The 15313-nt window shown below is 46.6% G+C and overlaps 1 protein-coding gene across 5 annotated transcripts; it reads left to right on the top strand.

Annotated features, from left to right (window-relative positions):
* The first annotated feature begins 4161 nt into the window (after positions 1-4161).
* LOC129842226 (zinc finger protein 883-like) lies at positions 4162-14249 on the top strand. Of its 5 annotated transcripts, none has more exons than XM_055910682.1 (4): positions 4162-4945; positions 5655-5804; positions 6392-6551; positions 11480-14249. In XM_055910682.1, the coding sequence occupies exons 2-4, from the start codon at positions 5796-5798 to the stop codon at positions 13342-13344; spliced, it is 2034 nt and encodes a 677-aa protein (XP_055766657.1). In that variant the 5' UTR covers positions 4162-4945; positions 5655-5795; the 3' UTR covers positions 13345-14249. The 5 variants fall into 5 exon arrangements, with proteins under 5 accessions (XP_055766657.1, XP_055766658.1, XP_055766661.1 ...); XM_055910683.1 differs by having other exon boundaries at positions 5610-5804; XM_055910686.1 differs by having other exon boundaries at positions 4938-5025.
* The last annotated feature ends 1064 nt before the right edge of the window (positions 14250-15313 follow it).

Genomic DNA, 15313 nt, shown 5'->3' with positions numbered 1-15313 from the left:
ATGGCATTGCCAGAGAGGGGAATTGTGGGGGTTCCTGGGGTTTGGGGAGAAGAGGCCCCTCTGTATGGGGCTAACCTGTCCCGGTGCAGTGCCACCTTTCTCCCCCTGGGAGGAAGCTGCACCCGGTAAACAACCTCCCCTACCCTCTCCAGGACACTGCAGGGTCCCACCCAGTGACTGTCCAACTTGGGGCATCTGCCTTTTTTCCTTAGCGGGCTGTAGACCCAGACCAGCTCCCCAGCCACAAAGTGCCTTCCCCGGGTGTGCACGTCATAGTTCCTCTTCTGCCTCACACCTGCATTCACCAGCTGCTCTCTGGCGAAGGTGTGGGCTGTCTCCAGGCGGTCCTGGAGTCTCCGGGCATACTCCGGCCCCGGGGGAACATGAGGGCTATCCAGGGGCCGACCAAACGCCATCTCCGCAGGGGTGCGGATCTCTCTCCCCAGCATGAGGAGGGCAGGCGTGCAGGAGGTGGAGTCTTGGACAGCGGAGCGGCATGCCATGAGGACCATAGGCAGGTGCTTGTCCCAGTCACGCTGGTGTTTGGAAGAGACGATGGCCAGCTGCTGTCCAAGCGTTTTATTGAAGCGCTCTACAAGGCCATCACTTTGAGGATGGAGAGGAGTAGTGCGGGTCTTGTGCATACCCAGCCTCTCACACATGCTTGCGAACACACGGGACTCAAAGTTTCTGCCCTGGTCGCTGTGGATGGACTCTGCAGCTCCAAACCTGCTGAACATCCCCGCTGTCAGGGCGTCGACGATGGTCTCTGCCTCCTGGTCAGGCAGAGCATAGGCCTCGGGCCATTTTGTGAAATAGTCCATGGCCGTGAGCACCCAGCGGTTTCCACTGTCTGTGGTGGGGAACGGCCCAACTACATCCACTCCCACCCTCTCCATGGGAGCCCCCACTGGGAACTGTTGGAGCTGAGCATGAGAGCGGCCTGGGGGGCCCTTTCTCGCTGTGCAGTTGTCACAGCGGCGACAAAAGTCCTCCACATCCCTCTTGTGCTGCCCCCAGTAGAAGCCCTGACGGAGACAGCGCAGTGTTTTTGTGACCCCAAAGTGTCCAGTCCCCACCCCGCCATGAGTACTCTGGAGCACAGCCTCCCGCAATGCTTTTGGGACCATCACCTGCCACCTCTCCTCTCCCGTAGCTGACTCCTTCCATGCCCGCTGTAGCACGCCATCAGCCAGCCGCAGTCTCTCAAACTTTGACCACAACCCTTTGGTCGCGAGTGAGAGCGCTGTCACCTCCTCCCATGGTGGCCTCACCTGCGCCTCTACCCACTGTAGCACTGGCTGTAGGTCTGTGTCCCGTCCCTGCTGCTGCCGCCATTCAGCCATGTCGACAGTCTGCAGCTCACAGCAGACAGGCCCGCTCGCCCGACACACTGTGGCACAGACCCCCTCTGCACACAGCTCTCTCTCCCGTCCCTCTCTCCGTTCACAGTGGCGGCAGCCGTCTGCAGTACAGGGCCGACGGGACATGGCGTCGGCGTTGGAGTGGCGTGCCCCTGCCCTGTGCACCACCGTGAAGTCATACGGCTGAAGCTCCTCCAACCAGCGTGCCACCTGGCCCTCTGGCTCTCTGAAAGACATGAGCCACTGGAGAGCAGAGTGGTCAGTCCTTACAGTAAAGGGCAGACCACCCAGGTAGTACTTGAAGTGTTTGACGGAAGCCACAACAGCCAAGAGCTCCCGCCGGGTGACACAGTAGCGGCGCTCATGTTTGTCAAATGTTTTGCTGAAGTACGCCACCACTCTCTCCCCCGCTGGCCCCACCTGGGCCAGCACCCCACCCATGCCCACATTGCTCGCGTCTGTGTCCAGGATAAAGGGCAAGGTGAGGTCAGGGGGGGCGAGCACGGGGGCCTCGATCAGTGCACGTTTGAGGGTGTTGAACGCCTCCTCACACCCCACTGTCCAATTGAAAGCTTTGTCCTTCGGCAGCAGGCGGTTCAGTGGAGCAGCAACGCTTGAGAAGCCCCGTACAAACCTCCTGTAGTACGAGGCCAGGCCCAGGAAGCTCTTCAGCTGACGCTGGTCGGTGGGGGTGGGCCAGTCTCTGACAGCCCCTACCTTGTCCTCTATGGTGCTGATCCACTCCTTCCCCACTCGGTGGCCCAAGAAGGACACCTCTCTCCTCATGAAGTGGCACTTCTCGGGGTGGAGCTTCAGACCTGCGGCAGCCACCCTCTCCAGCACACGCCGTAGCGCCCCCAGGGCTGACTGGAAGGAGCTGCCATGGGCCAGGATGTCATCGAGGTATACCAGACACTGCTGTCTGGGGATGCCATCCAGCACCCTGTCCATCAAACGCTCAAAAGTAGCTGGAGCATTGCACAGGCCAAAGCACAGGACCTTGAACTGCCAGTGTCCTCTGTTAGTGGAGAATGCAGTTTTGGCTCTGGCCTCTGGGGAGAGGGGCACCTGCCAGTAGCCACTGCGGAGGTCTAGTGAGGAGAACCAGGAGGATCCCCTAACCAGGTCCAGCGACTCATCGATACGTGGTATGGGGTATGAGTCCTTCCTGGTTACCTCATTCAGTCGCCTGTAGTCCGCACAGAACCTCAGCTTGCCCCCCTTCTTCAGAACCATGACGACTGGCGCCGCCCAGGGGCTGTCTGAGGGCTCAATGAAGTCTGCCCGCTGCATCTCCAACACAGCCTTGTCTGCCGCCTCCTGGCGTGCCAGCGGGATACGGCGGGGACGCATCTTGATGGGCCGAGCATCACCTGTGTCGATCTCATGCTGCACCAGATGAGTCTGACCCACCTCTTCCTCACTCAGCGCAAAGCTGTCTCTGAATTCAAACAGCAACTGCTACAACCGTTCCTGCTGCTCGGGGTCAAGACCAACACAGTTCCTCCCCCATATCTCCCTCACTGCAGACAGTGTCCTCTCCTCTCCCATCTGGGGTAGCTGGGCTGGGGGGGCGCGGCCTGGGCTCACAGAGGGCTGTGTCATGGAGGTAGCTGGGGGAATGTAACACACCGCAGTAGGTGACAGGGGGGCTGGGGAAAAGTCACACACAGCTGTGGGGGAGGGGGGGCAGCCATGAGTCTCTGCTGCTTTAACTGTTGGAGTAAAGGGTTTGTTGGGTTGAGTGAATGTGACATTAGGGGGGGCCATGGTGACTTCCGGCCCTCCCTGGAAGCTCAGTGTGCCCCTATTTAGGTCTAACTGGCAGCCTGTGCTCCTAAGAAAGTCCAACCCCAGGATACTTGGGTCCTGCACAGCCGCCACCCACACAGGATGACGCACAGTCCTGCCCCCTACTGTCAGAGTCATTATTCCCTTCCCTTTCATGGGTGCCAGCTCACCTGTGACTGTGCGGAGCTGCACAGTTGTAGGCTCACACTGAGTCCAACCTGGCACAATATCTGGCCTCACCAGGGTTACTGTGGACCCAGTGTCCACCAGGGCGGAGCAGGGCACACCCTCCACAGTGACAGGGACATGACAAAAGTCCCCAACACAGGTCCGGCCCACCACAACAACAGGCTCCATCCGCTTGCTCTCGTCTGCTTCTGGGGGAAGTGGAGCCTTGCTTCCCCGTCTGTGCCGGTGGGCTCCTCCTGAAGATGATGGTGGTTGGGATAGAAAGCCAGGGGTCCGCACTACCCGGTCTATGCGGACCCCGAGCCGTTTCCCTGAGCTCTGGGGGACATGGGGCAATTTCGGCGCAGATGGCCTGGCTGGCCACAACCCCAGCAGACCCTGGGACCAGGGTGTGTGTTTTGTGCCACCTGTAGCGACACAGCACGAATAAGTTCTGTCATTTCAGCCACCCATGCAGGCTTTTCCGGCTCTGGGCTGCTCTGCCCCCCAGCTCGCACAGAGGGTGTGTCTCCCTGCACCCCCACCAAAGCCCCAGCTGAAGTCCCAGCCCACACCAGCTCCCTCTCCAAAGCCATCTCCAAGGCTATCTGCAATGACTCAGGATGAGCCAGCTGGGTCTGTATGCGCAGCTCCGTAGGAGAGAGCGCCTGTATGAACTGGTCCCGTGCTAGCTCGCTCTGCACGGAGGGGGGCATGTGAGCATATGCCCGCCGAGAGAGGCTCTCAATGTCATTAGCTAACACCCGTAGAGGCTCTCCTGGCTGCCTGCGTCTATTACTCAGTTCGGAGCGCAGTAGCCCGGGCTGTACATCCCACTTCTGACACCAATGTAATGAAACAGCAGGGAGCAGGTCTCGAACCCTCGACCTCCTAGCCCGAGGTCCGGCGCGCTATCGACTGTGCCGCAAAAGCATGCTCAAGCGGCAGAGTCGATTTCCGCGCTTATAAACCCAGGGTCGTTACACTACTCCCTCCTTTCAAAGAGCGCGTCCTCGCGCTAGCTTGCGACTTTACGTCTTACAGGAACGCGCTCACCGGCCAAGCACACGCACTGTCGTGGATGCGAGGTCCGATCACTTCTGACACCAATGTAATGACCTGACTAGATCATAAAAGAACGACTGTCCAGACAGAGGATTGAGTTTACGAATGGACGGTTTATTAAACCAACTTTACACAGGCTACTGTTTGGCCGTAGCCCACGCCAAATAAATGAAAGATAGCCCACAAGCCAATCGTGACCTTCTCTTGTGAAGCCCAGACGTAAGAGAGAGAACAAAGGCAAAACCTGGTCTTAACTTCCAATGCTCCATCCCCCTGCCCAACCCCCCTCCACGCCACTCCGCCAACCACCAGGATGCCTGGCATCAGAACATTCCAGGCATTCCCGTGATTGGCAGATAGCAGGTTGACTGACATGTCGGACCCCGCGAACACAACCACCTACTAGCCTAACACATAACACACAGCTGTCTGTGCGGGTCGCTACAATACCATAGTCCAGTTGGGGGCGGTAATGAAAAAATATTGGATGACACCCACCAATGAAGTCCATTGAAGAAGAAAAAGCGGAACAATTTCGTCATTACAAATATTTTCCGGTATGTGAGATACTTTACTTGTTCTCTGTAATATCGCATAGATTTGGAATCGTGACATTATCTACCGTGGAGGAAAATATGTAGGTTTCTCGACTCATACCATGACTATGAGAAGGGATTGAGTGACGATTCGTTTAGCAACCTTGTGACCCAGCATGACAACGTGAACAAGATTGTTCGACAGTCTGCTGGGTGAGGCGATATACGTTCCTCTATTCATTAACGCATGGGGTTCCTATATTATCCTTTCTTTAAATATCTCTACCAGGAACTCTTAAATCAAGATGGCTGTGTATTTTGCTACTGCACGGCCAGTGTGAGACAGAATACTAACTAGCCAGCCCGTAGTTCTTTCACATGCGGTGGTCACTGGATAAACTAGTTCTGAGTTGAACATATGTCAGAAAACGAACTAGTAGCCAGTTGTTGTTGCCCATGGTGGAATCATATCAAACCCACAGGCTCCTGAAGCACATATGTCCCCACACGAGCTCCCGAGTCTAGTTAACATTTCGCTACCTAGCTACGCTGTTTTATGACGAAACGGGTTATATGAATCAAAGACTAAAGTTAACTCGGCGACAATATTATTGTTGCGCAGCAATGTCATATTTGTGTTTTAAGTTTAACAGTCATTGATATTTTTGTTTACTACTGGTTTCAGATCCGAAACAAGATAAATTGTTTCCATGTTCTGTGTTTCGTTAAGGACTCAGAGTGCCCTTCCCACGGAAAGAAATTGACTCCCCGAACACTTAAAATAAAGTTACTGTACTACTGTAGCCAACACACTACTTGTCTAAGACAAGTTGTCTGACGAAGAAACGCTGAAGAAACAATAGTTTCCACAATGGATACGGTAGGTCTGATTTCCTTTTAACAGTATAGGCCAGATGTGCTATATAAAATATCTAGGCCTAGTTTTCATAATCTTTGATTCACCACATTCCTGTGGATTTAATTGATGGACAAAAACGACGGTAAAACTCGTTGGGATTTGTTTTCCTTCGGCAAAGTAATTTACTACTTTATCATGTTTAGGAATCTGTGTCTATTACTTAATTATCTCTCATTCCTCCTGAACAAGTGTACACTTGTTCACCACTGATTTGAAATTTTCTCAGTTGCTGGCATGTGTCCTTTTATCAGTACACTCGTAATAACCTAATAATTATGAAACGTATATTCAATCAAATAAGCCACAAACGCCTCTTCCTCTTTGTTTCGAAAGGAAATGACTGGTATGATAAATATGGTGGAACTCTGACTAGCCCATGCCTCTGCCAACCCAATGCTATTAGATTAGTTGGAAGTAGTGAAGGATTGAACATTTGAGGAAAAATGAGTTATTCTAGGGATGCACCCAAATCAATCAGAGGTTCACACTAAATTAATCAAATATTTAGTTTAATGATTAACTATGTTTAATATTTCTTGTTCCAACAGGACAAAGCTAGTCAGTTCCCCTCTATCCTCCCGGAGTCCCCAGGTCAAACGTCTCCCGGTACTGCTTTACTGCAGGGTCTGGTTGACTGCAGGAAAACACCGGGGCAGAGTGGAACTGAGAGAGGAGAAGAAAAGGAAGATGGAGATTTGATATCATTAAGTAAGAACCATGTTGTGTAGATTAGACTACAGTCTGCTTCTGTAACAATAGCAGAGGTGCATAAAGATGGCGGCCCGCATTACTTAACACAAATTCCTTGTTTTGTTAAGTTCACTGTATTCTATTTTGCTCTCCTTTACTGTTGGTATGGTCATTAGCACAGTAAACATGATCCCAATTTTACCTCCAAGATGTCGGCAATTTGAAAAACCAAAAAAGTAGATTGTGTTGATTTAATGGAACAATGATAAATGTAGCGCACCGTAGTTTCAGAACTCAGTGGATAGTGGTAAAACAGTGACGTCATATCAGAATTCTGCCATCTTTATGAACTTTAGTCATTCATTTAATAATTATATACGAAAATATCTGGGTCATTCCACCGGTTTTTAAGTGTACCTTGGTCCAAAAATATATTTCACCTAATTTTAACATCCTGTCATGTACAACTTAATGTTTTTCCCCCCCATCTCAAAACATTGAATTAAAATATTACTATACCAAGTGCCTATGTGCCAAATAAAGTAACATGCTGACCACACTGCCCGCGTCGCGTGCACATAAATGTTATTCAATCTTTGCACCCACACTGCTCGCGGGAGTCAGCGATCGTCAAATAGAAATTGGTTCCATTTGTGACACTCAACGGGCTGCAAGTCTGGCCTTTCCCATCTCCTCATTGGTTTTTTAGGAGCGTGATGAATTTAGGTCCACACTCCGGGAGGTTGTAGTAATGCTGTAAAGTTGGTTGCCAACCGCTTTATAAAGTCCAAAGAAGAAAAAGAAGCCTCAAGGAAGGAGGAGATGTAACCGATGTGAAATGGCTAGCTAGTTAGCGGTGGTGCGCGCTAATAGCCTTTCAAACGGTGACGTCACTTGCCTTGAGACCCTGAAGTAGTGGTTCCCCTTGCTCTGCAAGGGCCGTGGCTTTTGTGGAGCGATGGGTAACGATGCTTCGTGGGTGACTGTTGTTGATGTGTGCAGAGGGTCCCTGGTTCGCGCCCGGGTTGGGGCGAGGGGACGGACTAAAGTTATACTGTTACAGAGAGATGATGAGAACGAATTCGGTTTACCATTTTATGTGGATTAATTGTCAGTTGCATTTCAGGTAAATAACAACCCAATGTTTATATAACAGGACAAATTAGCTAGCAACAGCAAGCTAGCTAGCTAAATTGCCATACATGTTGAATGCTTTTTGACCTGTCCCCAAATTAATATAATTGGTTAAGTTTGTTTTCATATTTCAACCTGCGTGTCCTGATCGCTTCTGGTGTGGGTGAACAAAATCAACGTGCACGTGATGGCGCGCGCAGATACACACACGCGTCTGGTTTGGTCAGCATGTAACAGGGTTGGTTTGGCCCGCATGTAACAGGGTTGACCGTAACAGGGAACTACTGAAAACAACAAAACCACCAGATTACATGGGTAAAATTGTCCTTTAAAGGAACCAAAAAAACACGTGTGACATGGTGAATGGAAGCTTTTTTTGTGCAACAGGGAGTGGCAATTGAATGCAATCTTCACAATTTATTTTTTACTTGTTAAAACATTTCTAGCATGTCTATGTATGGGTAAAAGGGTTGACTTGCTCAGTTTTCCACCATAAAACAGCAGTAAATTGATAAAAAAGAGTAGCGCCAGCTCACCTGGTTTTACTCTGATTTGACTATTAGATATTCAATGCTTATTTTGAAAACATTTTTTTAAACAAAATGTTTCACCATATTAAAATGAGAGTTCAGTTCATGTTACAGGGTTGACTTTAAAAATAGTGTCACTGATCACATTGATAATAACCTTCAAAATGGACTTTGTCAAAGCAACAAAATAACTAGCGCTCCTACAATGAGTGTGTTTTAAATGCATACTCATCATTTGACATTAAACTAGTTATGGCATTAGTCATGTAAACATCTTACTCTGTTTATCTTAATTGGCTTAAGGTCATAATCGAGGTAAGCATACGCCTTTAAAAACACTTTGTTTTCTGAGTGTTATATTTAATCTGTGCATGTGCTAGCACGAGCAGCCCAAGCATCATTCTTTTGCGCGAGTGCAGTGTCGTGACATCGCTATTAATGTGTTGACTGCTATTTTATCTAAACATTTCACTATGTTTAATCATTATGTGATTAAATTAATCATGTAACAATTAACTCAGTAGTAACTTGGGGAACCACGGGAAAAGTTATTTAACGAGTTACTATCTCCAGACTAAACTCTATAGATATACATTTCTCTTACATCAATCACAGTCAATTATTAATTCTTACCTCATCAGTCTCATTTTGAATTCAGTGATACACAAATTGGCTTATTTATTTATTTACTAACTACCCACATATAAACACACAGTATAGGTTGAATTGATTACTAACATCATGCAATGAAAAGTCCCTAGTTGACTAACCCGATATGATGGCTTGTCACACAATGAAAGGAAGGGGCAAGATAAAGAGAGCGGGAGAGACCAAGAGTGTGGGCTGGTACATACATGTGGAAGCTATGCTCATGAGAATGAATACTTTGCACATGAACGACTGCTCATTTGAAAATAATTGCAATGTATATATTTACACTTGTATGTCTTGGTCGTCTCTCTGTTGAAATCACATGGTCCGTCTATATGGGGAGTATTTCGATTGAAGTCTCTGGTTGTCCACCAGAGGTCACAGTGTCCTTAGTTGTAGTTGTAGGCTTCTTTGTTCTGGAAGTGTTTGTTAGAGTGGATACATCAGAGTACCACACGGTGGTAGGAGGGAAATGTTCTTCCCCTCTCGTCTTCGTTAGACTGGATCCTTCAAAAGGTACACACGCGGTGGTCCTCGGTCGAGTTTACTGGACTAAAGTACTTAAACAGCTGCAGACTGAATGTTCCGACGTTAACAAACTATAGTTTTGGCAAGTCTGTTAGGACATCGACTTTGTGCATGACACAAGTAATTTTTCCAACAATTGTTTACAGACAGTGAATTATAAGTGAAATAATCTATCACAAGTTTACATACACTAAGTTGACTGTAACTTTAAACAGCTTGGAAAATTCCAGAAAATGATGTCATGGCTTTAGAAGCTTCTGATAGGCTAATTTACATAATTTGAGTCAATTGGAGGTGTACCTGTGGATGTATTTCAAGGCCTACTTTCAAACTCAGTGCCTCTTTGCTTGACATCATCGGGGGGGAAAAAGAAATCCGTCAAGAACTCAGAAAGAAAATTGTAGACCCACAAGTCTGGTTCATCCTTGGGAGCAATTTCCAAACGCCTGAAGGTATCACGTTCATCTGTACAAACAATAGTACGCAAGTATAAACACCATGGGACCATGCAGCCGTCATACCGCTGAGGAAGGAGACACATTCTGTCTCCTAGAGATTAACGTACTTTGGAGCGAAAAGTGCAAATCAATCTCAAAACAACAGCAAAGGACCTTGTGAAGATGCTGGAGGAAACAGGTACAAAAGTATCTATATCCACAGTAAAACGAGTCCTATATCGACATAACTTGAAAGGCCGCTCAGCAAGGAAGAAGCCACTGTTCCACAACCGCATAAAAAATCCAGACTACGGTTTGCAAATGCACATTGGGACAAAGATTGTACTTTTTGGAGAAATGTCCTCTGGTCTAATGAAACAAAAATAGAATTGTTTGGCCATAATGACCCTTGTTATGTTTGGAGGAAAAAGGGGGAGGCTTGCAAGCCGAAGAACACCGTGAAGCACGGGGGTGGCAGCATCATGTTGTGTGGGTGCTTTGCTGCAGGAGGGACTGGTGCGCTTAACAAAATAGATGGCATCATGAGAAAGGAAAACTATGTAGATATATTGAAGCAACATCTCAATACATCAGTCAAGAAGTTAAAGCTTGGTCGCAAATGGGTCTTCCAAATGGACAATGACCCAAAGCATACTTCCAAAGTTTTGGCAAAATGGCTTAAGGACAACAAAGTCAAGGTATTGGAGTGGCCGTCACAAAGCCCTGACCTCAATCCTATTGAACATTTGTGGGCAGAATGGGGAAAAAGCATGTGTGAGCAAGGAGGCCTACAAACCTGACTCAGTTACACCAGCTCTGTCAGGAGGAATGGGCCAAAATTCACCCAACTTATTGTGGGAAGCTTGTGGAAGGCTACCAAAAACGTTTGACCCAAGTTAAACAATTTAAAGGCAATGCTACCAAATACGAATTGAGTGTATGTAAACTTCTGACCCACTGGGAAAGTGATTAAAGAAATAAAAGCTGAAATAAATAATTCTCTTCTATTATTCTAACATTTCACAATCTTTAAATAAAGTGGTGATCCTAACTGACCTAAGACAGGGAATTTTTACTAGGATTAAATGTCAAGAATTGTGAAACTGAGTTTAAATGTATTTGGCTAAGGTGTATGTAAACTTCCGACTTCAAATGTATTTAGTTATACACAAAACAACTGTTTTGACATGATAATTGTTTGAATCACCACCAACCATTTCCCACATTCTTTATGTGAGAAATATTGTTTCATTATCCACTTTTGGATGTTGCAGTTTTGGCGGCAAATTCTCTCTCTACACACAAAGGATTTTTGACTTCTCGATACTGCCGCGCACGAGAGAGAAAGTTTACGACCGATCATTAAAGCCCTAGAACCCCCCCCCCCCTTTTCCTCTCTGGTGGGAGAGGGGGGGGGGGCTGTCTTTGATCATCACCCAGGAGGGAAAGTCATGACAGCAGTGAGTTAGGGAAAAACAGAAAGTATGAATCTTAGAAATAGTTTTCACATACAAACTTCATATGTCTGAATTTCAGAATCAAATATGATAATCATAAATAACATGGTCGCACGTTTATTTTGATAGGCAATTTTCTGCATTTATCAAAGTCCCATCAGGTAGCCTGATTTCATATGTCCATGCTATTCAATATCTTTGTTTCACAGGGGACAGACCTAACCGTTGCTCTCTCAGTGGGAGGGGCTTATCTGGGGATCCTCAACAACATGATGCTGACAAGACATCCCTCCAGAAGAGTCTCTCCAGATCAGAACGTCTCAATAAACACCAGCAGAGACTTATAGGGAAGAAACCTCACCACCGCTGCTCTGGCTGTGGGAAGAGTTTTGCTAAACAGACAGAATTGATAATTCACCAGCGGATTCACACTGGAGAGAAGCCTTATAGCTGTGATCAGTGTGGGAAGAGCTTCAATCAATCAGGACACCTGACTACACACAAACGCATACATACAGGAGAGAAGCCTTATAGCTGTGATTGGTGTGGGAAGAGCTTCAATCAATCAGGAGCCATGACTACACACCAACGCATACACACAGGAGAGAAGCCTTATAGCTGTGATCAGTGTGGGAAGAGCTTCAGGATGTCAGGAGATCTGACTGCACACCAGAACATACACACAGGAGAGAAGCCTTATAGCTGTGATCAGTGTGGGAAGAGCTTCAATCGTTCAGGACAACTGACTACACACCAGCGCATACACACAGGAGAGAAGCCTTATAGCTGTGTTCAGTGTGGGAAGAGCTTCAATCGTTCAGGACACCTAACTACACACCAGCGTATACACACAGGAGAGAAGCCTTATAGCTGTGATCAGTGTGGGAAGAGCTTCAATCATTCAGGATCCCTAATTACACACCAGCGCATACACACAGGAGAGAGGCCTTATGGCTGTGATCAGTGTGGGAAGAGTTTCATTCTTTCAGGATCCCTAATTACACACCAGCGCATACACACAGGAGAGAGGCCTTATGGCTGTGATCAGTGTGGGAAGAGCTTCAATCATTCAGGACACCTGACTACACACCAGCGCATACACACTGGAGAGAAGCCTTATAGCTGTGATCAGTGTGGGAAGAGCTTCAATCATTCAGGAACCCTGAGCGAACACCAACGTACACACACAGGAGAGAAGCCTTATAGCTGTGATCAGTGTGGGAAAAGCTTCAATCAATCAGGACACCTGACTATACACCAACGCTTACACACAGGAGAGAAGCCTTATAGCTGTGATCAGTGTGGGAAGAGCTTCAATCAATCAGGAGACTTAACTGCACACCAGCGCATACACACAGGAGAGAAGCCTTTTAGCTGTGATCAGTGTGGGAAGAGCTTCAATCGGTCAGGAAACCTGACTGCACACCAGCGCATACACACAGGAGAGAAGCCTTATAACTGTGATCAGTGTGGGAAGAGCTTCAATCATTCAGGGGCCCTGATTACACATCAGCGCATACATACTGGCGAGAAGCCTTATAGCTGTGATCAGTGTGGGAAGCGCTTTAATCGTTCAGGATACCTGACTACACACCAGCGAATACACACTGGCGAGAAGCCTTATAACTGTGATCAGTGTGGGAAGAGCTTCAGGAATTTAGGACACCTGACTATACACCAGCGCATACACACAGGAGAGAAACCTTATAGCTGTGATCAGTGTGGGAAGAGTTTTGCTCGAGATTTCACCCTGACCAAACACCATCTCACACACACTGGAGAGAAACCTTATAGCTGTGATCAGTGTGGGAAGAGTTTCAGGACATCAGAACACCTGACTAAACACCAACGCACACACACAGGAGAGAAACCTTATAGCTGTAATCAGTGTGAGAAGAGTTTTTCTCAAGATTCCAGCCTGACTACACACCAGCTCACACACACAGGAGAGAAACCTTACTCCTGTCTATGTGGAAAGAGCTTTGCTCATTCGGGGTCACTGAAAAAACACCAGAAAGCTCAAACATGTTTTCTTTCATCTCCCTCCTCTCCGGCACCGGTTCCAGATCCCTAAATAAAGTTGAATAGAAAACATCTTGTGAAGAGTCATCCAACTCCCATTCTCTAACAGTTTACTAAGTCTGATTGCCATGGTAACTTGTGTAGCATAATATGCAGCTCTGCATCCATATGTATCAAGCGTCCTGGAGTAGGAGTGCAGTGTGTGTGTGGTGGGGTGGGGTGTTCAGAGCTGTATCTTATTTCATTAACTCCTATTATCCTTTAAATAATGTAGAATTGTGTTTCAACAATACAAGGTGTGTATTCATGTATTCAAAAGATCAATAAATTACATCCATTATCTGCTCAACAATGTCTGCTTATCACATATTTTATATCTATAATAATAATAATCTATTTTTATAAGGATCATAGGCCTCTTGTAGAATTTGTTTGGTTTTAAAAGATGTCCACATATTTATTGTAAAACCCTTCACCAGGTTTTAGTGTAGCTGATGGGACATACGGAAGTACAGAAGACATAAGACTATTATTGTGGTCAAATTATGTTGTTGCATTTATTTTAAAGGATTTTAATAGGGATATATCTTCACACTTTTCTTATTGTATTTTAAGTGTGCTCCAGAAAGATGTTCACACATTTTATTGTGAATCGAATGATGTGATGGTTGTGAGGAAGAGGCATCATGGGGGCAGGAAGCCAGCTCTGCCCATCAGTACTTATAGGTCATGTCAAACACAGACCTCACACTCTTCGGTTTTCTCGCTCTGGAAATACACTTGATAATATCTTATACCTTACCATTCTACTTTTTATTGGTGATTAGTTATGCGGAACGAACGCTTGCATGTAAATGTCATTGTCAAACACACATCTGGAATTTGGTTTCATGTTTTCTTCATTTGTTTTACATTGCTGATTGTATATTCATATTTTTTCTTATGTATTTTTAAAATGTTTAGTTTTATGTAGAAGAGACCAGGATATGTTGTTGGCCTGGGTCCCAATAGTCAATGTTATAGTCCTGGTCCTGAGAATAGAGACCAGGATATGTTGTTGCCCTGTGTACCAATACTCAGTGTTATAGTCCTGAGAATAGAGACCAGGATATGTTGTTGGCCTGGGTCCCAATACTCAATGTTATAGTCCTGGTCCTGAGAGTAGAGACCAGGATATGTTGTTGCCCTGTGTACCAATACTCAATGTTGTAGTCATGGTCCTGAGAATAGAGACCAGGATATGTTGTTGGCCTGGGTCCCAACACTCGATGTTGTAGTCCTGGTCCTGAGAATAAAACAGGTTTAAAACAATCAACAGATTGAGAATAAACACGTGTCTTACAGTGCTACACATCGTTTAAATGGCGTCGAAGATAATTGTTTTTTCGCAGTTATTTGTAACTTATTTTGTATATAATATTTCTGCCACCATCTCTTATGACCGAAAATAGCTTCTAGAAATCAGGACAGCAATTACTAACCTCGTATTGAAAAATGACTTTTCTTTAATGCGTCGGACGAGAGGAATTTACTCCAGACACCCGACAAGGTCCGCATCCCGTCAGGAGAAAGAGACAAGAGATATCGAGGACGAAGATCTGGGTGCCTTGTGAGGATCCAGCGGCGAGTGGGTAATTTGCCTTTACTAATCGGTCATATTAGCTAACGTACAATCATTGGGTAATAAAATAGATGAACTATAAGCACGTATATCCTGACATTTAAAACTGTAATATCTTATGATTCACCGAGTCGTGACTGAACGACGACCTGAATAACACAGCTGGCAGGTTATACACTATCGGCAGGATAGAACAGTGGCCTCTGCTAAGACAAGGGGTGAGGGTCTATGTATATTTGTAAACAACAGCTGGTGCACGATATCTAAGGAAGTATCAAGGTTTTGCTCATAATAAACTGTAGACCGTTCTATTCTTCATAGCTGTCTATTTACCACCACAAACCGATGCTGGCACTAAAACCGCACTCATTGAGTTGTATGCGGCCATAATTAAACAGGA

The sequence above is a fragment of the Salvelinus fontinalis genome, unplaced genomic scaffold, assembly GCF_029448725.1.
Source record: "Salvelinus fontinalis isolate EN_2023a unplaced genomic scaffold, ASM2944872v1 scaffold_0023, whole genome shotgun sequence".
Taxonomy (NCBI): Eukaryota; Metazoa; Chordata; class Actinopteri; order Salmoniformes; family Salmonidae; genus Salvelinus; species Salvelinus fontinalis.
This window is presented reverse-complemented; position numbering and strand designations above follow the sequence as displayed.